Source organism: Alligator mississippiensis, chromosome 12 (assembly GCF_030867095.1).
Source record: "Alligator mississippiensis isolate rAllMis1 chromosome 12, rAllMis1, whole genome shotgun sequence".
Taxonomy (NCBI): domain Eukaryota; kingdom Metazoa; phylum Chordata; order Crocodylia; family Alligatoridae; genus Alligator; species Alligator mississippiensis.
The window spans coordinates 57,938,768-57,966,474 of record NC_081835.1 but is presented as its reverse complement, the minus strand read 5'-3'; the positions used below and the strand labels follow the sequence as shown (position 1 = coordinate 57,966,474).

Here is a 27,707-nt window from a genome sequence, read left to right as displayed (position 1 = left end):
AAAGGGTGATGCCACCACGCGCTACTGCAATGACATCATGCCTTCACTTTGCCCTCACACGTTTGGGTACCAGGCTTGTGCTGTGTTAGGGTGATGTAATATGGCAAAACGTGACATCATAAGGCCACCACATGACGTGATTGCCGGTTGGGACCCCGCAGGCTCCCTAAGGGCCGGGGTGCAGTGGCATGGGCCGGGCCGGGGAGGAGCCGAGGCCTCGGGCCGAGCAGCGTTCTGTCCGGGACAATGCTTCCGGCGGAAGACACGGTAGCTTCCGGTCCCGGACTGTCCAGCTGCCGGAAGTGACGGCTGGATTTGTTGACAGCGGGGTCGGCGGCGGGGGGGGGGAGCGGCCCCAGGAGCGCGCGGGCCCCCCCGGGCACCGGAAGCGGAACGAACCTGCGTCCCCCCGACCCCGGCAGCCGGGCGGGGCCGCGGGCAGGTGAGTGTGGGCGCGGGGCTCGGGCCGGGGGCTCCCCGCGGGGGCCTTCCCTTCCCCGCCCCCCGGGATCGGGGCCGGGGGCGCGGGCCCGGGGCGGGAAGGGCAGAGGCGCCGCCTCCCGGAGCTGCCCCGGCCTGTCCCGGGCGGTGGGGCCCGCGGGAGCCGGCTGTCGGTTTCAGGAGGAGCATCTCGGGCAGCCGGGTGCAGCGTCCGCTGTCGCACTGAGGCCGGGGGGCGGCCTGGGCAGCGCCGAGGTGCGAGGGAAGGTCTCGCTTTGAATCTGAGCCCCAGTGCCCTGAGCGCTTCTGTCCGCACTGCCTCCGTTTCCCTCCCTGTGAAATAAGGGGGATCCTGTTTCCCAGATTGGCCACCAGGATCATCCCCTAGTATTCATGGGGTGCTTTACAGCCCTGATGTGCTGTGTAAATAAAGTAACAAGGCTTTTTCCGTTCAGCGTCCACCCCTGGCAGAGCTTGTGAAACGTGTGGACTCAGATCCTCCCCAGTGATCTGCTCACCGGCAGATGCACGGTGCTGAAGGGATCGGCCTTGCTGGTCCTCCTGGCAGCAGTCACTGTGAAGGACCTGCTGCTTGGCACTGAGTGGCAGTGAATCTGGCCTGTCCTCAAGCACTAGACTGGAGCGAGAGCTTGTGGGAGCGGGTCTTAGTCTGAAGTCCATGGTTCCCAGCTCTGGCACTGGACACCACGTCCCTCTGAGTGACAGCAGCTGAGCAGGTCCCTGGGGCTGCGCATGGCTCAGAAATACCCATAACCTGCCCCCATCCAGGAGGCTGTTTGGGCCTGGAAGGCTGGCAGGGGAGAGAAAGGCTGCGTCTCCTAGTCCTGCAGTTTTGGCCTTGCCTATGAATACCAGAATGGTGATCTTACACCTCTCTTCCATGTCAGGCAGGGCTGGTGGCTACCTCGTGAGATGCTGAGGTTTACAGGTTTGTTCGCTCCCTCTAGATGAGCAGTTCCCAAATTCTGACAGATTGCGCGCCCCCAGTTCAAAACGATACAACCTGAAGTACCACCAGCAAACTTTTCAGTTCAACCTGAAGTACCACCAGCAAACTTTTGTCATATAAAGTAATTATAATAAATCTGTTAACGCGTACCATTGGTGGCACCCTTATCACAGATGAGGAACAACTGCTCTAGATCATCCTTTGTTCCTCGGGGCACTAAGCTGGATGGGGATCTGCCAGGGTGGGCAGTCACGATGCAGCTCTGCTCAAAATAATTGCTGGATTCCTTTGTGCCTTGTTGCTTGGATTCCCCCATCTTCCACACGTCTCAACACCCCTTCCCCCCACGCATGCACATAGACTTGCCCACATCAGGCAGATCCCTTGCTTGTTATTGAAAAGCTGCTTTATGATACTGATTAGACAAATGGCCTTCTAATGATTCATCCGTAGCTCTGCTTCGCTTATTCTAATAACAAAAAGTAATGTGTCTGCCTATAGTGAGTGTAGGCAATGCTGTGGCAATCCTATTAATTACCTACTTTGCTTCCTTCTCTCCCTGCCTGTCTGTTGCCTCTTGTTCCTGTATTGGACCTCCAGGGTTGAAACAGTCTTTTCTTGGTTTTTGTGCAGGGTCCAGCACAACGCAGCTACAATCACAGCTGTGGCTTCTGGGCACTGTGTAATACACATCGTTAATGGTCATGAGGGGTGTTCTGCCCTGGTGATGTTTTACTGCAGCAGTTTAAGCCCATCACCCCGTACTAGACGGGTGCCTTTTGTATACTGTATTGTTGGTAGTTCTTAGAGATGAAGAGTCAAAGCACAGTCACTTTCTTGCATGCCAGAAGTATCTGATCACATTGTGGAAGCTCCTTACAAGCTCTAATCAACATTGGGACTTCATGCACTAGGCAATACACAGACACAAAGGAGGAACCAGCCTCTACCCTCTGGCATATGTTGAAGCTGACTGAAAATTCTCAGCACGTGTTAGATTTCCAGGTGCGTGTAGCAACAGGTAGTGCAAAAGCCCTAGCTCCAGGGGCTGTGCCCTGAGGGCTCAGATGAACCAGTGGGAATTATAGACACCTCTCCCCAGGGAGTCATGATCTTGCTTTTGAGGTTGCCTCTCTAGAAGGATTCCTAAATCAGTAGTTCTCCTGGTTCACTCAGCAAAAAGCGCTGGCTCTCGCGGTGAAGTCATCCCATCCCTAGAATAAGTGGTTTGGTTCCAGCTTCTCCCACCCTCCCACTTCAGTCCTAACCTGAAGAGATCTCTCCAGAGAGAGGCTTTTTCAATCTCAACAGCTCCTTTATTTCTTGGCTTCTCTCCTGAGCTCACTAAATTAAATGGCAGCCTGTTCATTTCAGTGATGTGGCTGACCTCTCCCCCAGTTTCGTTTACGTACTTCTAATTCCCTCTACAGTGCATCTTACTAGCGTATGCCACACATTGTGGGGTTGCCCTTGCTATTAACTTACCCTGAAATACACGTGATGACCAGGTAGTGGGAGGTTCTGGCCTCTTGTCTAGCTGATTTGCGTGAGTTCTTTTCTTGTGCTGGTTTCTATTTTATTTCTGTAAAGCCTGTTCACAGTCACTGTCATCTGAGACCTTTCTGTATCTTGGACCTCCAGTAGCAGAGGCCCTGCTCTGCTTCCCTGCTGGACAGGGGTTTAAAGCATTCTTTAGCACAGTACAGTAGGTGAAGTGAGGAGTTTGCATTTGAAGGATGGGCAGAGGATTCTGTCTTTCCCTGGAGGGTTATTCCCAAGGATGCTTGTGAAAAGGAGAAACCTGCAACTCAGTCCAAGTGGTTTCAAAATGTAGGAGCTGAAACCAGCCCCGCTGACTGCTCCTGTTGATGTTAGTGAAGTGGCACCCACTTACTCCAGGGTTGGATTCTGTCCAAGAAGCCTCCAGGGGTTGGACTAGGTGGATCTTAGGTCTGATTCAACCTGGCGGTTCCTGTGTTGCTGAATAAAGAGCATAGGTCTGCAGATCTCCTTCCTGCTTTCCGTGCCGGGCTGGTTCCTTGGCTGTCTCTTGTTCCTGGCACTGAGGAATGTTCTCAAAAGGAGAATTAATGAGACATGGGAGGAAGAAAAGGGCTTTGATTTGCAACTTGTGCTGCCTTCTTGTTTGCACAGAAATCCATTCCAAAGCAAAGGGAGGGAGCAGAAGGCTGGGAGGCTGCGCTGCCAGGCAGACTCAGCCACAGCTGTGCTCCTATCTCCTACTGAGACCATTTGATGCCTGGATTTGAAAGGTTACCTCATCCCTGGCTTAAACTGATCATGCCTAATGAAGTCGTGGCCAAGGCAGCAGCATAACTAAGCAGCACTGTCAAGTGGAGGGTGTTTGTCTGATGTGATGGACTTGCCTAATATGTCTGCCTGGTGCTTTCTTTCTCTGGGGCCAGTGGCTAAAGTGGAGAGTGTTGGGTTAAATGCTTAACCAGCTTGGCTTGTCATGATGTGGTGATGGAGAGGAAAGAGCCTATGATCTCTTCAAGAAGTCCTGCCCAGAAGAGGATAGGGGAGAGCAAATCAGGCAGTAGTCTCATTCCCTTGTCCCCAGGCACTGAGCACAGTGGAACCACAGGTCAAAGAGCATAGACTGGGGCATAGCTGAAGACTTCTGCAGACATGGGAATAGAGTGACATGGTTCTCAGACCTCTCAGCTCCTCACAACAGTTACTGGGTGGGTGGAATCAGCTGATCTTCCATCTTCTTCATCAGTAATTATTTTGGGGAATGTCGGTGGTAGGTGGAGAGGGGCAGAGGGGAAACTTGAGAATCAAGAGCAGTGGTTCTCTCTGCCATTGGTCAGCTGTGTCCCTTGGGGGAAGTTACCTTATTTCTCAGGGAAACTGAGTCACCTTCTGCCACCTGGGGAGCACAGCCCCCATTTCTCCAGAGGATGGTGACATTGCAGCTTAATGCATTAACTAGTAGTTCAGCAGGACCTGGACTCGCATCCAAACTGGCCTTCTCTCAAGTCCGAGGGGCTGCCCCATGCATGCCAACCTCTTCTTGGGGGAAGGAGGGCCCCAGGTGCCTACAAAGGATGGCTCTGCTTGCCAGGACCTGGCTGACCGCCCAGCAACCTAGGACCTGTTCCTTTGCAGGAGGAAGCACTCTTACTCACCACAGTAGCTGGCTGGTGCTGGGCTGATTTCCTTCAGGTCCTGTGACTCTTCCCCGGCTATTGGGCAGCCACTCTTGGAGCCATCCTGGAGCCCCAGTGATCCATGGGAGCCCAGCTCTGTAGAACAGTGGGACAGTACAGGCTACGCAGTAACACTAGGGCAGTGTGCTGGTTATTATTTCTGTGCTCGCTGGAGAGTTCATTTGAACCCAGCCTGGCAGACAGGCTGTAGGACTGGGACTGGAAACCAAGGACAGCTCCTTTAGAAGCAAGGGCTATTCCACCTGAGCTACAGCTACCCTCGGGTGCCTCTCTCCTCCTGGCCCCATCAGCCTGAGGCTGCCTTGCTGGGCTGGAAGGCCTCTCCTCAGTACATTAACGGTCTCTGTCAGCACGTTAGTTATTTCAGTTCTTTCAGTTATTAACGTAGCTCTTTTTGTTGCCATGCTGTGTCTAGTGCCACGTCTGTATTTGGCTAACTGAGCATTTCAGACAAATGATTTCAGATACCGGACTCTGTGCTGGAAACAGAATAATGGACCTCAGCAAGAGAGGGAAGGCGCTCAGCTCCGCCAGTCTGCATGGGGCAATTGTCTTTACAGTTTAGTTTCTCTGGATTTGTGAAGTGTAGTTTTAAGTGACCCAGGGAAGGTGGTATCCCCCATTCCCTTTCAGAGATGCCGTTCCCCAGCTAGATACATCTTATGGTGAGGAAAGTTTGTGGGGGGGAGGTTTCCTGCTACTTACCTAATTGGTGAACATAGTTATATTCACTAACTAACCCCTTGCAGCAAACTGGAAGCTTGAGAGGCATTCTCACCAGTTTGCTAGTGCAGAAACGGGCACGGAGATGTTGAGGGGCATTACTTCCAGGGCAGGCCAAGCAGCTGCAGATTCTTTGGACATGAATAGGCCCATGAACCTAGCCATATTTCCCCAGCACCAGCAGTTTGCATCATGTTCTTCAATCCATCATCCCTTTGTTTATTTGTTTATCTGTCTTTTGCCTGCAGCTTTCCTGATGTCCCTGTAAATCCAGCCTGGAATCTCCTTAGTCAGGGGGGAGGGAACCTCTTGAATTGAAAAGCTTCCTTCTGCCTCAGTTCCCTGCTCCCTTCCTCTGCCACAACAAGCACCATCCCCTGAAGATGGCATCTGACAGCCCAGAGTCCCTGATGACGTTATGCACAGATTACTGCCTGCGCAATCTGGAGGGAACCCTCTGCTATCTACTAGATAATGAGACCCTACGGCTTCACCCAGACATCTTCCTGCCAAGCGAGATTTGTGACAAGCTTGTCAATGAGTACGTGACCAGCTTGTGTGGTTGTTGGTTGGGGACAGTGGGTGGGGAAAACATTAGGACTTGAGAGGAAGGATATATATATTTTCTTGACAGAGTCACAGGGATGGTCTGACAAAAATGTATTGGGAAGAGCTTCAGGGGTAAGGTGTTTGGGGTTTTTTGCTTTTCTTCTTGATTCTTATATTAAAAAGTAACTGGCACCTGGTTTTTCCTGAGGACCTTGTGATTGACCACTATCGGGGGCCACATGCCAGCATATATGGCCTTCAAGCCAGGAGATTCCCCCTACTTAGGGAATGCTGCTGTGTAGAGGGGTTCCTCAGCTGACAGAATAGCTCCCTGGTGGCCCCCATCCTATGCGCTCTACGTAAAGAGGGTCCAGGGTTGGCCAGGACATGGTGCTACAAGGGAGAATTGACCACCAGTACTTTGCTTTGTTCAAAAGTGGACCAGGTAAATAAGACTGAGATCACTCCTACTCCAGGATAGAGTATCCCTCTGGAGAGGTAAATCAGCCTAGAAGTATAATTATTCTGGGATAGTTCTGCTGATTGATTTCTTCATATAGCTGAAACCTGAGTGAAACAAGAGCTGCTCTCACTTAGAGCACCTGGGAGCTTTAAAGGAACCAACCGTTTCTCTTAGCTGAGGCATCTCAACACTTCCCACAAGCCAGGAAAATTTGAGAGTGCAAAATGATAGCAGATGTTGCATTTCAAAGCTGCTACTCCTGTTTTTTTATGAGACAACCTACTTCTGGGGATTCTTGGCTGTCACAGCTCTCTCCTGGCTAAGTGGCTGCCTGTGAGGTCTCAGTCCAGCACAGAAACTTTGCCAAGTTATTTCCTTAAAATGAAAAAAAAAAAATCTCTCTAATTTTAGATGGGGAAATTTCCTGATCCAACTGTTGCTTTGCTCTTGGTTGAGTCCATATTGGTTTAATTAGCAAAATCTCCCTTAAAAGAAGATCAACGGAACTCTCAATCAGTAATATGCTTGGAATCCCCCTATAATGGCTGAAAGCCAGAAGCGAGGGGTGTAGATTTCAAAGGGATTCTTTTATGTTCTGTCAAGGGCTGGTAACAGCCAAGCTTCAAGGAGCCTGTGGGCTATTCTGAATGATTGGAAGAGGACCCGTCTTTCTCTGGAAGCATGTGCACGTGCAGTCATTTGTGTTTTCTCCTAGCAAATGAAACCACAAGAACTGTAATCAAAATCCTACAAGTTGTGGCCATCTAAACCCTTCTGACTTACTAACCTTATAACCTCTCCCATAGGTATGTGGAGCTGGTGAAGACGGACAGTGTCTTTGAACCCCACGAAAGCTTCTTCAGCCTGTTTTCAGATCCACGGAGCACGAGGCTAGCCCGGATCCATTTGCGGGAGCAGATAGTGCAGGACCAGGACCTGGAGGCCATCAGAAAGCAGGTGGCATTGCATTTATGTCCTGGCAGCAGCAGCCTCTGAGCTGTCAGGGAGATCCATAGATTACACATACTCATTACCAGCTTCATCAAGGTTCTGGCTTCAAGAGCCACTCTGGGGAATGGCATGGGAAATCTGACTGTGTGAGAGCCCAGGGTATTGCCTTCACCCTACCACAGAGAGGGGTACTGCAGGGACTGGTGGGGACAGTGGCTGTGTTTGATAGGAGCAGTCTAGTCCTAGCCTCTCCTATTGTGTGCAGGTGTGGTCCCCATATATCAGAAAGGATGTAGTAGAATTAGAAAAGGTACAGAGAAGGGCAACCAGAATCATTAGGTACATGGAGCAGTCTCCATACCAGGAGAGACTAAAAGGGCTAGGATTCTACAGTTGGGAAATAACAAAGCTGAGGGTAGGGGTATGATAGAGGTCCATAAAATCATGAATAGCATGGACCAAGTGAACAGGGAACTGTTGTTCACCAAGATCCAGAATACTAGAACTAAGGGGCACCCACCAAAATTAGTAGATGACAGATTTAAAAAAAACTCTCGTTATTTTTACATGGTGTGTGTTAAGCTTGTGGGATTCATTGCTACAGGAGGTGGTGGAGGTAGAGAGCACAGCCAGGTTCAAAAAGGGACCGGATCCTTTCATGGATAATAGATCTGTTAATGCCTGTTGAACAGAATGGTTGGAGATGTGTCCTCTGGCATCTATCTCTAAACCTATAACGGTGGATGCCAGGAGGGTACTGAATAGGGGATAGATCACTTTAGAGATATATGGTTTAGTGCTCTCCCTCTATAGCATCCATTTCTGCCACTGCCGGAAACAGTAGCTGGACCATTAGTCTGACCCTGTATGATCTGTTTTGTGTAAGTTCTTAGTTCAGGACTGCTGTGGGAGCATGACTGCAAAGCATTTCTAACCATCGGCTTCCCTTCTTCCAGGACCTGGTAGAGCTCTCGCTGACTAACTGTGAGAAGCTGACAGCCAAGAGCCTGCAGACCCTGTTGAGTTTCAGCCACACACTTGTCTCCCTGAGCCTCTTTGGCTGCTGTAATATCTTTTATGAGGAAGAGAACCCAGGTGGCTGCGAGGATGACTGCCTGGTGAACCCCACTCGCCAGGTCTTGGTCAAGGACTTTACCTTTGAGGGCTTCAGCCGCCTGCGCTTTCTGAACCTGGGCCGCCTGACCGAGGGGGTGAATGTGGAAACATTGCTTCGTCCCTTGGCTTCCCTCACAGCCCTAGATCTCTCGGGGATCCAGCTGCAAGATGTGGTGTTTCTGACCCAGTGGAAGGACAGTCTGGTTTCCTTAGTGCTTTACAACATGGACCTTTCAGAGGAGCACATCCAAGTGATTGCACAGCTCCGCAAGCTCAGGTCAGCAGCCACCTCCCTTCTTGCCTGCTCTCTCCTAGCTGGGTGTTCAGAACCTCTCAAGACTCCTAGAATCATGAGGCTGGAAGGAATCTCAAGGGACCTCTAGTCCAAAGCCCTGCGCAAAGTCAGAATGAGCTATTCCAAAACCATCCCAGGCAGATCCCCACCCAGCCTCTTGAAAACCTCCAGTGAAGGAGGTTCCACAGCTTCCTCGGGCAGCTTGTTCCCTTGTCCTACTTTTCTTACAGCTAGGAATTTTTCCCTTGGTTTTAATCTAAATCGGCTTTGCTGCAGTTTAAACCCACTGCCTTGTGCCCTGCTGTCTGTAGCTAGGGAGACCCATTGTTCTACTTCTTTTTTATGGCAGCCATTCAGATATCTGAAAACCTGTATCATATCTTCCCTTAAGCTCTTACTCTTCAGACTGACATGACCTAATTCTCCCAACCTGCCCTCCCACAGCAGCCTTCTAGTTCCCGGAAATGGTTCCTATAGCTGTTTACTAAGTGTCTTCCCTGCCCCGCCACTGATGGTTGATTTTCCTTCTCCCCACCACCATAAGTTTGTGAACTTTCCTGCAAAGAGGCTGGATCATTCACTAGCTTTGCAGCCAAATCCTCTGCTGAAGCCAGAAAGAGTTTTACCCGCAATAAGGAAAGCCAGATCCGGTACTTTGTGTGAACTCCCCTAATTTTGTACCCTGGCCTAAGTGAAAATGACTGTTGATCTGTGGGCATACACAGCTGTCAGGGTCCTAGCAATAATCACATTGTGAAATCAAAAACAGCTCCTTTGAGCCACTTAGCAAATCAAAAAGTCCAAAGTTTGAGCCTGGGTCACAGATAAGAGAAAAATGTAGCATTCAGCAGCAGGCGCACAGTCTGATTACTGAGCTCCACATAAGCTCATCACATGTAAAATAAGCAACCGATCTCAGTGCTCTGTGTGGAGGGGGGAGCAGCATAGTCCAAAGTCAGTAGGTACCAGTGACCTAACAGGAATGCTGTTGCTGCCACATGGCAGTGTGCTGACTCCATGACCACAGATGGAAGGTGGCACAGTTGCTATGTGGCTTCCACATTTGGATTAGGAATAATACTCAGAACATTCTGGTCCAAACAAAGACACCTTTACCACTCAAAGGATCCTGTCTACCGGTTATACTTTATAGCAGGGGTGGGCAAAGTACAGCCCGTAGGCTGGATCCCCCCTGCCAACTGATTGTATCTGGTCCATGCCTGCCCCTGTAGCACTCTGCACAGGGCCAAGCCCCACCCAGGGCAGCCTGCATGGCACTTGCCAGCACCTGCTCCAGCTTCCCCGCTTTACCCACAATAAGCAACCACCTGCAGGCAGCTGAGTGGGTGGAAGCTGGAGCCTCATGTGCTGGGGCAGGAGCCACCTGGCTGGGCATGTGATGCCAGGCACATGTCTCCATGGCTGCCACAGCTTCCCTACACTGCCTGCTGCCCAGAGTGGCAAAGCAGAAAGAAGAGGAGGAGCTGCTGGAGGCCAGGGGAGCTAAGCAGTACCCAGGTGGTCACTGGACCAGCCCTGTCGGGAAGCTGTGCATGCTGGCTGGGGCCGCAGTGGTGCTGTCAGTGGGTGTAGTTTGCCCGAGTTGGGGGTGGTCAGGACTCAACCCTATGTGGAGCACCACAGGGACAGCTGTGGGCTAGAGGGGGCAGGGACTTTTTCACATGAACGTCAAGCATTTAAAGCTAAGTAACTTGATATGACTGAAGTAACAGAGACCATTAAGATCCTGACACAGTATCATGGATATAACAAGGGAAGAGACCAGAGGAAAAATAAGAAAACTCTTTAATTTTGGGGCTCATAGGATCACAGGAAAGCAGGGCTGGAAGGGACCTCACAAGGTCATCTAGTCCAGCCCCCTGCTCAAGGCAGGATCATTCCTCAATAAACCATCCCAGCCAAGTGTCTGTCCAGCCTGCTGTTGAAAACTTGGAGATTCCACAACTCTGGGTAGCATCACAGACGGAAGTTCCTCCTAATCTCCAACCTAAATTTCCCCTGCTACAGCTTGAGGGCATTTCTGTCCCCTACAATCACAGAGAAAAGTCCATCTCCATCCTCTCTATAATCTCCCTTCAAGTCTTTGAAGACAGTTATCAAATCTCTCTTCAGTTTTCTCCAGACTAAACAACCCTAGCACACTTCCTGTAGGCAAGAAGATCCCTTAATGCAATGGTTCTGAACTGGTGGTACATGTACCCCCAGCGGGTACGTGAAGCCTCATCAGGGGGTACATGAGACATATTTCAGACATTGTCTAACGCAGGTCGAAGGGCCTAAAAAAAGTCTTGTCAATTTGAAAAGTGTTTGTATGAGTATCTTACCATTTTTATAACACACAATTACACGTAGTTTGACATAAAAATGAATTTCCCATTGAAAGGGGGTACATGAAGTCTCACTCTGAGACCAAGGGGTACATCGACTGAAAAAGGTTCAGAACTGCTGCCTTAATGTATCTTGACCCCCAGGTGAAAGATATGTAGCCAGTTCCATGATTAGAGAAATAAGGTGTGTGATAATGATGGAGCCTGGGAAAGGGAGGTTATGGAGGAGAAAGTATTGCTATTGCAGTCCTATAATGACTCACTTACTCCCTAACTTCCATTCAGGACAGATCCATGCCAGGGTTCCCAAAGGAGGTCATGTGCTGCATGCACCTGGCTTGATCTTACTGCCCATTCCATAGTGCCACATCCCTGTTGCTTCAGAAATCAGCACTTGTGCCTCTGACCTGTGCCCTGGAGGAGGGAGGGAAGCCCTGTGTGATGCTCTTCAGACTCTGAGATGCTTGCTGTTGTTTATAGGCACTTGGATATTTCCCGAGACCATCTGTCCAGCTATTACAAATTCAAGCTGACCCGGCGAGTGCTGAACCTATTTGTGGAAAACCTGGTAAACCTCACCTCGCTGGATATCTCAGGGCACACCATGTTGGAGAACTGCACTATCTCAAGCATGGAGGAGAAAATGGGCCAGACAAGGTAAGGCTAAAAAGCTGAGCAGGCACAGAGGTCACAGCAGCCTCACTGCATGGGAGATTTCATTTAGAGCCAAAGGAAGGGTGGAGCTCTTTGTTAGGACTTTGACATTCTTTGGAACAGTTATTACTGAAAAAGACATTTGTCCCCAGTCTCTAGTGATGCTAAAGCTTCCATCCCCTTGGGAATGATCCCCCTGTGTGACACTAATTTTGGCTTTACAGATAGTGAATGGTTCAGCTTTTGGACCTATCAGTGTGGATTTTGCAGCTGTCCTTTTCCTTATGCATTCATCATCTAGAGGCGGCCACACTTGATTCATCAGCTTTCCTCCCAAAGGACCACAAAGCCCTCTCCAAACTGCATCTCCACAGCACACAGGAGCTCAGCTACCTTTGGGATGGGACACAACAACATTTCCACTTTGCTTCACGGGGGTTAGCAAAGAAATGAACAGGGGTGTTTTAGAGGTTTGGAATGAAGACATGAATGTTAGGATTTCACCAGGACCACAAAGAACAGTGCCACTCATTTGAACATCCCCACCAGCTTCTGTAGGGGGTGCTTCTGGAGGTCTGTCATTCCAGGTCAACCAGAAATTCCCCCTCCCCATACTCTGAGCCAGTACAGCACAAAGCAAAAGGGCTGTTTAGCAGCCTTGGCTCCTTTACATAACTGGTGGGAAACAGTGGCTGCAGATCTCTGAGGCACACAGCGGAGATGTTGGGTGACTCAGCAGTGGTGTATGTCAGTACTGCTCTGGTGTGGTAGTGGAAGGAGGTCTTTCAGATGAGGCCTGAAGCTGTCTGCTCATTAATAATCCACAGCTGTTCATATAAAAATTGGTGTTAGCTCTTGTATTGGAGCCAGGATGTGTAACTTGGACAACTGCATTCTGCCCACCTGAATTCCCACTGCTGATGAACATACGCATTTCTTGTCCTAAACCGATGAGTTGGTCTAGGATGAAAGCTCCTGACTAAACATAAGATGTGAGCGTCTCTAAGAAGCATGAGTGGGATATGACTAAATTTAGCCTCAGCTCCTCTGGCCTTGTGGACAGTGCAGTCAGATCAGGGGTGGAGAGTTTTCAAGCATCCCTTTGGTGCAGGGAGCTCAAGCAGCAGAACTGAGACAAATGATCTCTTCTTTTCCCAGCACTGAGCCAGCAAAGAGCAGTATTGCCCCTTTCAGGGGGCTGAAACGACCACTCCAGTTCCTGGGCCTCTTTGAGACTTCTCTTTGTCGTCTGACACATATTCCAGCCTACAAGGTAAAGGGCGAGTGGGGAGCTGCCAGTAGGGGTCAGAGGCAAGTTAAAGGGACGGATGCTTCCGGATAGCAAGAATGCTGCCTGCTTGCTTGCCTGCCTGCCTGCATATTGGAGCACCCAGGCTCTGGGATTGGGAATGTTGTGCCTCTTGAACTTGGCATAGCTCTTCTTGCTGCAGGACTGTTGCAATGAGCCAGGTCTGTGCTCTGGGTGACATTTGTGAGGAGGGAAGTGTGCAGCCTTTTGAAAGATGTCTATGAAAGGCTCATGGCCTGTCCGTACCTCACTGTCCTTGTAGCGCTAGGGGCTTGCAGCAACCTAGGGGAGGGTTAGGGGAGAAGTAGCCATATATAACCCTGCTTGATGACCCTGCAAAATACTTTGCAGCCCTGGGAGCTTGCTTCCTAGAGCTTGGCTGAGAGGTGGCTCAGCCTTTGTCCTGCTGTCTTGGGCTTGATCGTGCTCACAGCTTAGAAACAGGTGGAGAAGTTTGAAGCCTTCTTCGGATTCCTGTTCCTCCAGATCTCCCCTGGCAATTCTGTCCTTGAACAACTTTGTGCTCTTTCTTTCTGACCATACCAGGTGAGTGGAGACAAGAACGAGGAGCAGGTGCTAAATGCCATCGAGGCATACACAGAGCACAGGCCTGAAATCACGTCCCGGGCCATCAACCTTCTTTTCGACATCGCCCGTATTGAGCACTGCCACCAGCTGCTGAGAGCCCTGCAGGTGAGCACCTAGGAACACTTACGTCTGACAGTCAGTCAGTTTGGTTCCTCTCCTGCTCCATCTCATCTTAGGGAAAGGGGAATCCTACAGCATAAAATTCAGTCCTTTTTCCCTTCGCCACCACTAGCCTGACTCCCATTCTCATTGACTTCATGGACTTTGGATGATACTTGAAAAGAGAGAGGTTCAGTGGTTTAATGGAAGTGAGGACCTATATTTTAGAAGGTGTCTTCAACGAGCAGCATGTTCTGAACGCTCTTCTTGATTTTTGCCTGTGTGGCAGTGGTGGTCATTGAGGTGCCACAATCCCTGCATGGCTTTAAAGCCTTGTGTTGTTTCTCTGCAGCTGGTGATCACAGCCCTCAAGTGCCATAAAGATGATAAGAACATCCAGGTGACAGGCAGTGCAGCCCTCTTCTACCTTACAAACTCAGAGTACCGGCCTGAGCAGAGTGTGAAGCTACGGCGGCAGGTGATCCAAGTGGTGCTGAATGGCATGGAGTCTTACCAGGAAGTTACAGTAAGAACAAAGCCAGCCCCCACCCCTTGCTTTCACTGTCCCCTTCTCCCCAATATCAGGCTTGTTTCCAGTACTTTGTGCATTTTCAAACATGCACTAAAGCATCACAAGACAACTTGATGACTAGGGCTGGCTTTCCATTCACTTTGTGGGAAAGGGGTGAGATGGTGTGTGGGACCCACCTTCTGCATGTGACAGAGATGTAACTCTATAGTTACAGTGGAAAGAAAGAGGTGATAGGGGTGTTGTGTTGGGAGGATGCCATCAGGTTGCCAAGTTGGAGGCTGGTGATGCTGTGTGTTTGGAAGGCGATGACATTGTTGGGGATAGAGCGAACCTGTGGGGATGATGTGGCAGTGAAGGGTGGTAACTTTGGTGTGGTGATACTGTCAAAGACTCTGTATGCAGCATTGGCTTGGGGCTGGGCAGTGAGCAGTATATAGGTAGTGACAGTGATGGGGTGGAAGATGGTGACTGTATTGCATGGCAAGTGCATGCACAGTGCGGTTGGGAGAGTGTTGTGTAGAGACTTGTCTGCCCATCCTCAGCTTGCCCTGCCTTCCCTCCTCAGGTGCAGCGGAACTGCTGCCTGACACTGTGTAACTTCAGCATCCCAGAGGAACTGGAATTTCAGTACCGCCGCGTCAACGAGCTGCTGCTGAACATCCTCAACCAGAGTCGGCAGGATGAGTCCATCCAGCGCATCGCTGTGCACCTCTGCAATGCCTTGGTCTGCCAGGTGGACAACGACCATAAGGAGGCTGTGGGCAAGATGGGGTTTGTCATGGTTGGTATGGTACCAGGGTGTCTGCTTATTGCTCACCCAGCCAGGGTGTGATTCCCATCTGAAAGAACTTACCATCATTTCCATTGCAGGTGTCCATTAAGTAGATCATACAGTGCCAGTCAAAATGCTTCTATCAGGGACAGCTGGTGTCCCAGCAGTGCTGTCCTGTCATGGAATCCCCCACCCTCAACTGCGCCCCTTGCAGACATACTAGTAGGGAACCTCACTATCCTTCATGCTTTTGAGGAAGTACTTTTCTGAGGGCAGGGAAGACAGCAGGATTTGACCCTAACACCCAGGAGTCAGAGGTCCTGAATGCTGATCTTGGCTCTGTTAGAGGCTTTGCTGTTTTTCCTCAAGCAGGTCACACACCCTCTCTCTGTCTCAGTTGCTCCACTAACTGGGAAAACTTGTTACCCAGCTTGCTGCCTCTTACCTACACCCCAGGGTCCTCCCCATGTTTCCTCTCCCTCCTTTACCCAGTCCTGTCTTTGTGGCTTCTTCCAGGCTCCACCTCAAGCTTGCAATAGCCTTCCAGCCAGTGTCCCCCAAGTACCCACTTCTCCATCAGACAGGCTCTGAGGACACCCCTTTGCCATGATGCTGTTTGACCACTCCCCTGGCTTTCAACTTGTGCTGTACTAAACTGAACTCTGCTTTCTTCTGAGCTGTGCAGGCCAGGGACATACTGCCTAGTTATCTGCTGTACAGTAGTGCATTATCAGCCGCACTCCCTCTGAACCAGAGAAAGCAGCCCCAATCTCAGGGGCAGAGGGTTTGCTCACTCTCTCAGCCAGGTTTTCTGCCTAGGACCCCATCCAGCCTGCCAGCTGGAGTCTGCGTAACTTCATTGACTTCACTTATGGGCTATTCGCAAGCCTGCTCTTACTCTCCTCCTTCCTTCTTGTCTCTGCCTGCAGACCATGCTGAAACTAATTCAGAAGAAGCTGACAGACAAAACTGTAAGTGTTTCCTTTTATGCAACATGGTCTTGTTATAACAAACCCACAGGGGACTGGGAGAAAAGTTCCTTAAAAGCAGTGTTGATAAGAATAGGGTTAGTCAATTTGCTGTATCATCCTGATGAAAAGATCAATTCCTGCTGTTGACATTGTTAGTAGCAGGGGTTGTTATAAAGAGGGCTGGTTTTAGTGAGGGTGTGTTATTGCAGCCTTCTGTAATACTCCGCTTAGCCTGGAGAGGGGAAGCTCAGCCCTGAGGTGCTACAGAGCCAGGTTTTTGAGCTGAGCAGCTACATGCAACTGCACGTTCCATGTGTCCCCACTTGGATTGTGAGGACTCAGCTCCTCTGGATAAAGAGATATAATGGTCATGCTTTCCATGCGTGAGTCTCAACTCAGTAAAAAGCTTCTTGGTGCTGTCTAGGTGACAACACTTCCCCTTCTTTGTGACTGGTTTACATTGGGCTTCTGTATTACCAGAGCTCCATATGCAGATGCCTGGCCCCCATAATCTAGCCCGGTGTGTTACTGTCTTCTTCACTTCATCTTGGCAGTGCGATCAGGTGATGGAGTTCTCCTGGAGCGCCTTGTGGAATATCACAGATGAAACTCCTGATAACTGTGAGATGTTCCTCAACTACAGTGGCATGAAGCTGTTCCTGGAATGTCTGAAAGTAAGTGCTGACTAGCTACCTCTATGTGACCAAGAAAGCCAGTGATCAGGACTGAATCTCAGATCCTCAAAGGTATGTAGGTGCCTAATTCCCATTGACTTCAGGAGAAGTTGGGCACCTAAATAGGTGTTGAGGACCTAACTATCTTTGGGGATCTGGGCCTGATCTGATCTCTGATCATAGCTTCACATCAAGAGACTTGCACATGCTTTGTCTGACGCCATGCACCCCAAGGGCATAAGACCCCTTGCACACTGACACTCTGATGTCTACTCTTTGTTTCCTTATTCTGCACCTGGAGACAGTTCCTCTTTCATTGAGCAGCTGTGTAGAGCAGTGGAGAACTGGCCCTGGCTTTACAATGGCTTGATTTTTCCCACTTTGTCATGTGGGTCTCTGGTATGTCACACACTGTACCAGGGGAGAGCCCCATCACTGACTGCTGGGAAGTGCTCAGCCTTCCTGGACTTGCTGCATCCTCAGTCATACCAGAGGGTTATTCTCAGTTATTCTCAGTGCCCTGGGATTCTACTTCAGTTTAATTAATATTCCTGGTTTTCACAGGAGTTCCCAGAGAAGCAGGAGCTACATCGCAACATGCTGGGTCTGTTGGGGAATGTGGCAGAGGTGAAGGAGCTCCGCCCCCAGCTTATGACCTCTCAGTTCATCAGTGTGTTCAGGTTTGTACATCACCATGCAGGAAGCAGCATGGTCTAATGGTTAGTTGGGGGAGGAGGAGCAGTGAGCCAGAACACCTGGGTATTCTCCCTGATTCCAGTGATGAGTTACAAGATGGCCCTTGACAAACCCAGCTACCCTTGATGGTTGGAGGGTCCCCCCCAGTTGAGAACAAACAATGAAGCCAGAGCAAAACTCACCTGTGTGGTAAAGGGCTTTGGAACTCACAGATGCTGGGTGGGATGTCAGTACACAGTGTAATAAAGTCTGGTGACTGTAACTATTTTGGGAAGCTGGGATGGGTCAGATACCTGGTACAGACACTTTGGTTAGAAGGTGTTTTCTGTGATTTCTGGTTAAAGTGGATGCTGCAGTGTTTACACAATGAGGTGCCTAGCCCTGAAGTGCTGGGCAAGGGTGTGCTGGCATCTTTAAAATCTTACCTTCTGTTTTGGCAGCAACCTGTTGGAGAGCAAAGCGGATGGGATTGAGGTATCATACAATGCATGCGGGGTCCTTTCCCATATCATGTTTGATGGCCCAGAGGCTTGGTGTATCTGTGAGCCACGCCGGGAGGAAGTGGTAGACAGGATGTGGGCAGCCATCCAGAGCTGGGACATTAACTCCAGGAGAAATATCAATTACAGGTGAGGGATGCTGGAGCTCAGCCCATGTAGTCCATCAGCTGGAGCTGTCCCAAGAAATATTCTCCAGCATTGCAGAAAAGGTGGAGATGTAACCAGGTGTGGAACTTCACCTTGCGGGAGGAAGAAGTTTCTCTTGGGCATCATCTTTCACTTGTGGTTTGCAGCTTCCTTTGAAATGTGGTACTAACAGAATTCCCTTTGGGTGATACTGTGCACTGTGGAATAGCCATAATACCTTGGTGGCAAGAGCGGTCAAACATTGGGGTCCCACAGTGGATTGATACAACAGCAGATGGAATGGGTTGTGAGATCTGCAATACCCAATTTGCAATGTAAACACATTTAATGGTTGCAAGAACAAATGGTGCAGCCACTGTCCATGTCAGCATCTCCTCAGCTGTGCCTTGGCTTACAGTAGATAGGATCCTTCTAGCTGTGAGCCTCTACAGAATGGTCAGCATTGCTGTATTTCAGCTGTTACAAAGAAGTTTGGCTGGAATGGCCCTGAAATTAGTTTGGGTGCTCAGTTTAATCCTTCTGAGTCAATTCTCAGAGCAGCAGACTCATGTTAAACAGTAGAGACTTACTTTAGTTTGTCAGCACTACACAGTTGTGACCGACTGATGCCAGGAGTTGCGATACCGTACTGAGGTTTATCGTTGCAGAATTCACAAGCCTATAGCACAAAGGGTTTGTTGCTTCCAGCACTGAAGCAAGAAATGGTGCTAGCAGCAGCAGCTTTTGGGTTTCCCACTTCTTTATTGTTTTGCACAGGTCATTTGAGCCAATCCTTCGACTCCTTCCACAAGGCATCTCCCCTGTCAGCCAGCACTGGGCTACCTGGGCACTGTATAACCTCGTCTCTGTCTACTGTAAGTCCCTCCTCGGAGAACATTTCCCTTGCTGTGAAAAGACCAGAGTTGGGAGTCTCCATGTGCTGTGTTTGTTAATAGGGATGGCAAGAAGTCTTGAGAAACCATTTTCCAAGGCTTGTAGGTCAGTGTGTCTGTGCAGAGTGGGTGGCTGACTCCCAAGGCAGCTCCTTGAAGTTACTCAGGGTGTTCAGGTGATGCTACCAAAATTAAATGCTGACAGGAGCTTAGTGCATGGGAGCAACCATCTGGAGCTTCCAGCAAGGATTTTGAATTCCCAACTGTTTTCTGTCTCTGATGCTTCTGCAAACAGCACATCCCTAAGAGTCTGCCTCAGTAGAAAGAGGAGCATTAACTATGCCTTATGACTTACCAGTCTCCTTGTTTCTGGCTGCCACGTAATCTCCCTCTTTCTTGATCTGAGCTTAGTGGTCTGGGAGGCAGGTCAGGCTCCATCCAGCATGTAGAAATTTCACACAGTAGGGATGAAAATTCACAGTCCTGTTTTTCCTCTTTTTTCCAGCTGACAAGTATTGCCCCCTGCTGATCAAAGAAGGAGGGATCCCTCTTCTGAAGGACATGATTAAAATGGCTTCAGCACGGCAGGAGACAAAGGAAATGGCCCGGTAAGAAACAATACAATTATTAAACATATAGCCTTAGCCTAGGCTTATTTTGTATTCATGCATGACAGTAAAGCTATTAAAGGCTGGACCAGTATGTACTGGGGTTAATGAAAACACAGTGCTGCGTGCCCAGGGCAAATAGACAAATGAGTGAATTACAGGTGAACAGAGAAGCATTTGTCAGTGAGCAAGACAAAAGGATGAAGGGGAGGAGGGCTCTGTGGATAACAGATACCAAGGTGCTGATGCAGTTGAGTTAGAGGAAGATAGACAGATGGACAGAAGAGCTGTACCTCTCAGCTGGATCTGATTATGAGGGCAGCCTTACTCTATCTCCACCCCTAAACTTGGTGTTAGCTTGCTGCCTGTATGTGTCCAGCACTGACACTCCAAGAGAGCTACATTGCACACTGCTGTTTATAAAGACCTACTTGCACTGTTTAAAAAAATCCCTGCCCCAAGCTACTGCTTCTGATTTGGTTTTAGGTCGCTCCTTGTGGGTCATTCAGCTTTAAAAATCAGTTGCACATGGTTCACCCCTGGCAAGTTGAAAGCTATGACTTGATAGATACTGGAGGAATGTAGCAGGTAGACTGATCTGAGCTAAGAAAACAGCTCATATGGGTGACTGACAGTTTCAGTAGCTAAAGGGATGATAAATGGTGGAGAAGCTACATGATTCATACAAAAGATGTAGTAGGAGACTGAATGACAGAATAACCTGTGTATGAGTCAGGAGATGGATGAGTGACAGTAACAATGAAAGAATGGTGAAAGGAAGTTATATGAGTAAGTAAATGGCAATAATTAGATGTCAAGAAGGAACTAAATTGTTGGCCAACAGGCACGATAGATGAAAGGAAAGTAAGTGAATGCGTGGACAGGAATGTGCTGGATGTGACAGAATGACAGTTGGATGGAAGATGAGTGTGATGAATAAATGGTCATGTATGGATCTGGATGCATATCAGTGATGGTTTGCAAGGTGGAAGGAGTGAGTTGTGAAACCTCTGTTGAGGTAGACTGGTTCTGACACAGGTCCTGGGCTGATTTATGTCTCAGGGAAAGGAATGGACAGCTTGATGTAGACATTACATATGTTAGTATAAAGATGCATTGGAACAGTTCCTTATACTTGTGGCCCACTTCAGTGTTTGCTGAGACTTTGGACTAAATCCTTTCTCCTTGTCCTTGTTTTCTCCCTAGGAAAGTTATAGAGCACTGCAGTAACTTTAAGGAGGAGAACATGGACACTTCCAGATAGAGGCAGTGCCTCTTGCCAGCACTGTATCCAGCTTCTCTCTAATTCACTGTATATAGGGAGGACTCTTTCTCACCAGCTTGGCTGTTGGAAGGAACCTTTATGTGTGTGCGTGTGTGCGCATGTGTGTATGTACGTGTGTGTGTGTGTGTGTGTGTGTGTGTGTGTGTGTGTGTGTGGGAGACCCTCAGTAGATGAAGGTGCACAGGGGGAGGGGGGAGGGATTTTTTGCACAACAGATGCTTTCCTTAAAGTAGTGGATTTTTCGTCTGGATTGAAGTTGTGTGTGTGATTTCTGTATAAAAACAAAAAACCTGAAACAGAGACAGCCACATCATGTATCTTTCAACCTTTTTTTAGACCACAGAGAAGCCTCAAGTGAACATGAGCTTGAAGAGCTAGTCATGGGATTGGTATCAGGAATTTTTTTTTTTTATTTCCACCTCCAGAAAATGCCCTTTCATTACATTGTACAAAGTTCTGCAGCGTCTGCCAGAACAATCATTCTAGAAGCAGTGTGGCCTCCTGTCTACCTGGGGATTGTAGGTACTGATCAGTGATTTATTTGTCTGAAAGGGAGAGAAATAACAGTAAGAAATTTAGACAAAAAAAATCAAAACTTTCTCTAATATTTATAAGTAGAATCATAATGTGAGAGAGCCATTTCATTCACTCAGTGGGTTTTTAATGAGAAGTCTGGTAATGCGAGTTCTCCTATCTGTATTTGGGTGCATTGGGAAATTCCATGCTGTAAAACGTTCCCATTGACCCTTTGAAGCCAAAAGTTGTGAACTTTTTTTCTCCAGTAGCACTGCAGTGGGAACTTCCAGCCACCTGGCCCCACAAGGTTAAGGGAAGGGCAAGAAAAACAGCTACTAGTCCTTCACAGTAGAGGGCTTTTTCCTCCAAGGTTACTGTGCAGTGAGAAACGGGATTTGCTCACAGAGGCTCAGGTCTCTCTGGCTCTTAGTGCCAGTTCTTTCACCGTCTTTGCTATATTGTGTTTTCAGTGTGTTACGACAGGCTACAAATGCCACAGACTTGGTTTCCCTTCACCATGTCCAGCTCTTTCTGGGACCCAGCCACAGAGGCTCTCAACGCTGCACGAATTCCAAGAGTCATCTGCTTAGGCAAAGTCCCACTGAAGGCCTGGAGGGTTTTCACTCATCTCTTAATCGCAGACTAGCACTTGCCCATGTTGTTGTACATGTAGTTGGGCTCCCCATCTGTTGGATGCATAAGGTCTGTTTCACAATGTTTAGGCAGCCTGACAGTCTCTTCTAGGATTCCAGTGCTACTAAGGGTGATAGCGAATCAAGCTATGTAAATCCCCCCTTTCAACCTCCCTTGTCCTCTCCAGCTCACACCAACCCTAGCCATTGTAACTCCATTTGCTTCAGTGGGGTTACTCCTTATTTACACCAGTGTAAGTAGGATGGGAATCTATCTCAGAGTCTTTACCTATAGGACTCTCCAAGCCCTTGCTAGCCTGAGAAGCTAAAGCCTCACGTCAACATCCGCATTGTGCAGCCTGCAGAGCCTGAGCGAGGGTGTGCTCTATGTATGAGAATTCTTTCACAGTTTAAGCTAGGTTCATTCCCTCCAGAATGATTTGGGAGCCAGAGGCATTTGGGCTGGTTTAACTGGAACATTTCAGGCCTTTGAGACATCACACTTAGCTTTGGTGGTCTTTACTCCCTGCTCTCTTTTCCGATGCATCATGCTGTGGGTTAAGTTGCTGCTATAGCTGAGGTTCTTCTCATGCTCAGGGCAAAAACTGAACAGGTACTTCAAATGCCAGAACACAGGTGCTCTGCAGAGGTTTGGTTATTCTGCCAAGATGATGTTACTCAATGCCAGTTTGTTGTTCTTCCCCCTTTGCAGCCCTGCATCTTTGGTTTGGATGTTATGACATCTGTATCTTTCTTCTTTTAAGTATTTTTCAAGCTTTGCTCTGTTTTTATGTCACTTTTCATGGTTTTTTAATGGGTTGGAAAACTGGATAAGTTGGACATCCATGGTCATTTCCTTCATGTGCAATTCCCCTCCCTCTCCCACAATGCTGTATCCATGTGAGCTTTGGGACAGGGAAGCCAGCATTGTATGTGCTCTTATTTAATTCTCCAGCTAGGTGGGGCTGCCACTGCTGCACACTAGCTCCCTGCAGGCAAGGAGTTGGGCTGAACTATCCACTCAATTAACTACTTCTGCCAAGCAGCGTTGAAGGATTGTGAGTTGGGAGAGTCTTTGCCATTGCACTGCTAACTGGAGAAGATTCTGTCCATGTCTCCTATCACAGAAGTGAGAGCTTGGTTGGGTCCTGGTGCAATTCAGAAGATGCCCATCATAGCTAAAGCAGAATTCAGCCTCACACTAGCCAGAACCAAACAGGATTTTAACCAGGTCCCAGCTTCCAGCAGATTTATGCCCTAGTGAAAAAGCAGAGTGAAAACATGGCTTGATTCCATCCACTGTAGGATTGAATTATGCTGGGAGCTGCAGGCTTCTGACCAGATCTCCCCATATGAAGACTTTCATTTTAGGTTGCTGCATCTCTGTTCAAAGGTGTGACTGCAGCTTAAACTAGCTACCTTGGGTACAAAAAGCAGTGAAGCCCTGAGTGGGCTTATGCAGCCTACACTGAAGCTGCCCCTGTTGCCATGGGTAGGCTACCACCAATGTCCAAACTAGCTAGCTTAAAGCTAGCCCAGGTAGATCTGCCTACAGTTCTGCTTCTGGTCTGCAGCGTACACATGCTTACAGTGTTAGATGGGTCTTGAAGATGACGCACAGGTGTACAAGCCTCTCAAGTAAACAGTTAATTTGTACAGACTTATTGCATCCCAAGAACCTGGTCACATCATAAAGAGAACTCACTCCCAAAGAGATTGAAAGGTCACTTGGAAAGTTGAGCATTCAGCCATCATAGCTCAGAGCTTCCCCAGTGTAGCTGATCCTTGTGTTGGGTTTGAGCACTTAGGACAGCTTTAAAAATTAGCAGATCCGAAGGGAACAAGGGGCAGAAATTTGGTAGGGGAAGTTAGAAGGGAAGGAAGGGGGCTGAGGAAAGATTGCCTGATGCTTCTGATCCTGATCTGCAAGGAATGACAAGATCACGCTGAAAAAAAAATGTCCCGAGACAAGCACCCTACAGAGCTAGAGCACTGAGCTATTGCTAAGACCCCCTGAAGATGGGTCCAAAACCTCACTGTAAGCTATAGACTTTCTGAACCAGTCTGTATTTATATGAGATCTCATTTGCTCAGATGGGCCTTCCTGATCTCTGCAATCTTTAGCTGCATCGGGAGAGGTAGGAAATCCCTGTCAGGAAAGATATTCACAAGGGCTTCAGGTATCCCAGAGTGAGACCAACAGCCACACAGAGGCTGGAAACAGTGTTAAGAAAGCATCACTCTTGGCTTCACATGAGCCCAGGACACGATTCTTCTCCAACCAGATAAGCTTCACAAACTGGAAGCCTCTCAAAACTGAGAGGAGAGAGACAGGCATTATCCAAGCAGAGGCCCATGACTCCAGGTTCTGAAACCTCAAGGCTAGTCAGGCGAGCCCTTCGTGGGGATAACCACACCTGCTTGCTCACTCCACTGTGGTGTTGGGAAGCTCCCTTCATGACTGTAATGCACTTCTGAAGGCAAAGAGGTGCTAGGTTGTTCTTGTGGGTGGCCAACCCCAGCTGCTTCCCATCGGTGCTCTGCATAGTGAATCTGGGATTTTTGTGAAGGTCTCAGGACCTGTAGCCCTGTGGTATAGAGGCAGTGTGGCTGTCTGAGAATGCTGGTCAGTCTTCACAGATGAGACCTGTTAGGCCTTCCACCTCTAGTAGGGCAAAGCTTTACTAGTGCAACCCTGAAGTACCCAGCCATTTGTTGCCTGCAAACATCATTCTGCAGAGAAGTACTAGCAGAACTAAAGTTGAACAACTTTCACGGATTCACAGAGGTTTAGAGCTGGAACAGACCTCATGAGATCATCGGGTCCAGCCCCCTGCTCTGGGCAGGAAAGACCGTTGGGGTCAAATAACCCCAGCAAGGTGTGCGTCCAGTCTCCTTTTGAAGATCTCCAGGGCACTTGGACAGGGGTGGCCAGTTCCCAACAAGATGGAGCTGGGGAGTGATGTCTTAGGTGGCTCAAATTAAATGATGAGGCAAAGGTCTTCTCTCACATTCTCCTTCTAGTAGTGGGACACAGAGACACCCTGTCCTTTAGGAGTATCCTTCCCGCTGCATTTTAAACAGTAGGGCTAATAGAGCACATAGCTCAGTGGTTCTCTGTACAGACATTGTCAAGGGAACCCTCCACCTAGGGTGTAAGTAGTTTGCTTCCTGGCATACCCAACACAATGACACTGCAGCCTTGAGTCTGCTGAGTATCCACCATCCTCAGGGACATCAACAAGAGGCAAGCAGCTCGCATCATTTTGGAGGCACTCAGCATCTGGTAAGTCTCATAGGAGCAGTAGCTTCTACCTGTCAGACCATCTACATGTATAGCCTGACTACATGCATAGCCTGAACTAGCAAAACCATCAGGAAAAAACAAATTAATTTGTACAAGGCTAAAGCAGTCTGTGCAGTGTTGATAATCTGAAGTCATGGCTGTTATTAACATTACAAATAAGTCATCTTCTTCTGTGCTGTAGCAGTAACTGCCCAAGGCCCTGGTACTGGCTTACCTATCTCCATCCTGGGTGCTGCGAGGACTAGTACCTGTGCTGAGGCACTCCCAGCCTGCAGGAATAGTGTATGTACACAGCCAGGTTGGCTTTTTGTGGTCCAGTGAACAGACAGGAACTTCATAACTTCTGCTCCGTAGGTTGTGAATCTGGGGTGGGGGGGTCACTTGTGTTGGTCTCTGCAGAGAGTGAAGGTGCTGACCACACCCCTGGAGAGAAGCCCAATTTCCATCCACTTTACATCCAACTCAAGGCAGTCTCTGCACTGGCTGCATTGTACTTTCCCTTCAGGAAAGTAACTCCTGTTGGGACAGAGGCAGCTGCCACCAGAGTGTAAGTACTGGATTTAAATCCTGTTTCACAGGTGGCCTCGAGAATGATCCTGGGCTGTTTGTCAAAGGTTAGAGGCTAAAGGCCGGGTCAGACTGGGAAAAAAACCTGAATTAAACCTACTAGGAACTGCAAGACAACTAGAGTGTGTAGAAGACGAGAGATTATGGTTGTGTCCAGGTTGGCTGGGAAGTGAGAGTGGGGGCTGGTTGATAAGGCTGCACTCACCAATACAAATGGAAGATTTCCTGCTGAATTTAAACTGTCTGAAAGGTTATATTTTGACTTCACTACTTGTCACTGAGAGACTGTCTGTAATTCTTTTCTTGTAAAAAAGAAAAAGAAATGTGTTTAAGGCTAACAGTTAACCAAATATGTAATTCCTTGTTTAAAAACAAAAAAGGCCTGTTGCAACAAGCAGCTTCAGCTTCACTCTGTCCTGGCAGGGAGAGATCTGGTTTGGACTCCTGTACGTGGTAAAACCAAGCAAAAAGAAATGCACAACTGTTGCTTCCTTACAATTCTGATTGAATTAACTTTTCTGTTGTATCCATTGGGATACTGCTGTGTATTAAACCTTGTGCTTAACAATCTCTTGCTCCTTTTTGTCTGCAAATGTGGTTTATTTGGATAGGTTTGTTCTTTTTGCTCTTGTGTCTTTAATTAAACATGGAAGGAGCTGCTGTGTATGGACAATAGAGTTCAGTTGCTTTTTATTTTCATGACTTGGAAGGGTATGATACAATTTGCCAATGCAGGCGGGATAAGGATGTTGTTGTGAACTGAGGTGGGGAAAAACCAGGATAATCATCAACTGTACAGGTTCTCTATTGCTCAGTCACCAGGCTTGTCTACAGTGGCTCTGTGCCCAGTGTAAAAAAGCAACACAACAGCACTATGCTAATTCCACTGTGACTTCCCCTATCAGTCCTGGTCCTATAAGCTGCTGATGACGTGCATCTTCTACTGAATTTAGTTGGAGTTAGCTGTGCTCAGTAGGAGGGGAATCTAGATGACCAGGGTGTCAGGGGGAATGGCATGAAATGGAACTGTCTCCAGGGAGCTGGAACTACAGTAATGCCATCACCAAGCATGTTTCAAGCAGGCGTTGTGCTCTGTGCTGCTACCTGTGGTGTAGCATGTGAATTGTCAAGCCACATAGGTGCCACCTGCCTCTAGACTTTATATTGTAAAGCCAATGCCCCATTCCTGACAATTTACTAAAGGACAGTTCTAGATTAAGCTCAGATCTTTGTTACATATTACAAAGCTGCAAGTTAAAGTACAGTTCAGATAGCAAATGATAATTTACTCACAGAGCATCTGGATCACTTCTGCTAAAATGATCAGGAGTGAAATACCTGGTTGCTATTTGTCTTAATTTATTACAAAAAAATGGAGGATTTTCCCATGTCTCATCTGTTTACAAGGCACAGCCTAACAGCATTGACTTGTGTCCCCGTGTGAAGTTGTATTTCAGCAACAATAAGGGATACAAACATTTTGATGATAGTTAAGATTATGCAGAAGCTAACGGAGCCCTCTGTAAAGCACGAGTTTGAGGTTCTGGCCAGTACCAGGTCAGCGATGCTCCCACCAGGGCTATTTTTAAAGAGAAATCTCCCTGGCTTCTCATTTACAACAAACACAGTATTTTGCTTTGTACTGATGGAGCGTAATGGGGAATGACTGAGATTTCCAATATGGCTTTTCTGAACATTTCCATTGTGCTGTCAGCTCGGTGGCTGAACAGGCAAGCCTACGCGCTGCTAATGGTTTGTGCTTTGCTCCGGTGGGATCAGCAGAGGGAGCAGTGGCTCAGCAGTCCCAGCGCTGGATTGAAATAAGAACGGCAAGTTAAGGAAGGAAAAGAAACAGCTATTCCGGCTTGCATTCAAACAATAACAGGAAGGAATCAACCCCTGGCTCAATGGTGGAAGATAAAATG

The 27,707-nt window shown here is 48.5% G+C and overlaps 1 protein-coding gene across 2 annotated transcripts; it reads left to right on the top strand.

The window, feature by feature from the left end:
• The first annotated feature begins 155 nt into the window (after positions 1 to 155).
• Positions 156 to 26,455, top strand: ZER1 (zyg-11 related cell cycle regulator). Of its 2 annotated transcripts, XM_006262608.4 has the most exons (16): positions 353 to 442; positions 5,580 to 5,872; positions 7,150 to 7,300; positions 8,251 to 8,687; positions 11,534 to 11,710; positions 12,866 to 12,980; positions 13,563 to 13,709; positions 14,056 to 14,229; positions 14,801 to 15,016; positions 15,937 to 15,978; positions 16,533 to 16,652; positions 17,217 to 17,332; positions 17,789 to 17,977; positions 18,752 to 18,849; positions 19,373 to 19,475; positions 20,682 to 26,455. In XM_006262608.4, exons 2-16 carry the CDS (start codon positions 5,715 to 5,717, stop codon positions 20,737 to 20,739), a joined length of 2,301 nt encoding a protein of 766 aa, XP_006262670.1. In that variant the 5' UTR covers positions 353 to 442; positions 5,580 to 5,714; the 3' UTR covers positions 20,740 to 26,455. The 2 variants fall into 2 exon arrangements, with proteins under 2 accessions (XP_059571581.1, XP_006262670.1); XM_059715598.1 differs by lacking the exon at positions 5,580 to 5,872 and having other exon boundaries at positions 156 to 442.
• The last annotated feature ends 1,252 nt before the right edge of the window (positions 26,456 to 27,707 follow it).

Excerpts from the sequence above, each read along its gene's own strand:
- ZER1 (XM_059715598.1), top strand. The coding sequence starts at position 189 with ATGGGCCGGGCCGGGGAGGAGCCGAGGCCTCGGGCCGAGCAGCGTTCT. Across the intron at positions 16,653-17,216 it reads TGTTCCTGGAATGTCTGAAA|GAGTTCCCAGAGAAGCAGGA; the intron begins GTAAGTGCTGAC and ends TGGTTTTCACAG. Across the intron at positions 17,333-17,788 it reads CAGTTCATCAGTGTGTTCAG|CAACCTGTTGGAGAGCAAAG; the intron begins GTTTGTACATCA and ends CTGTTTTGGCAG.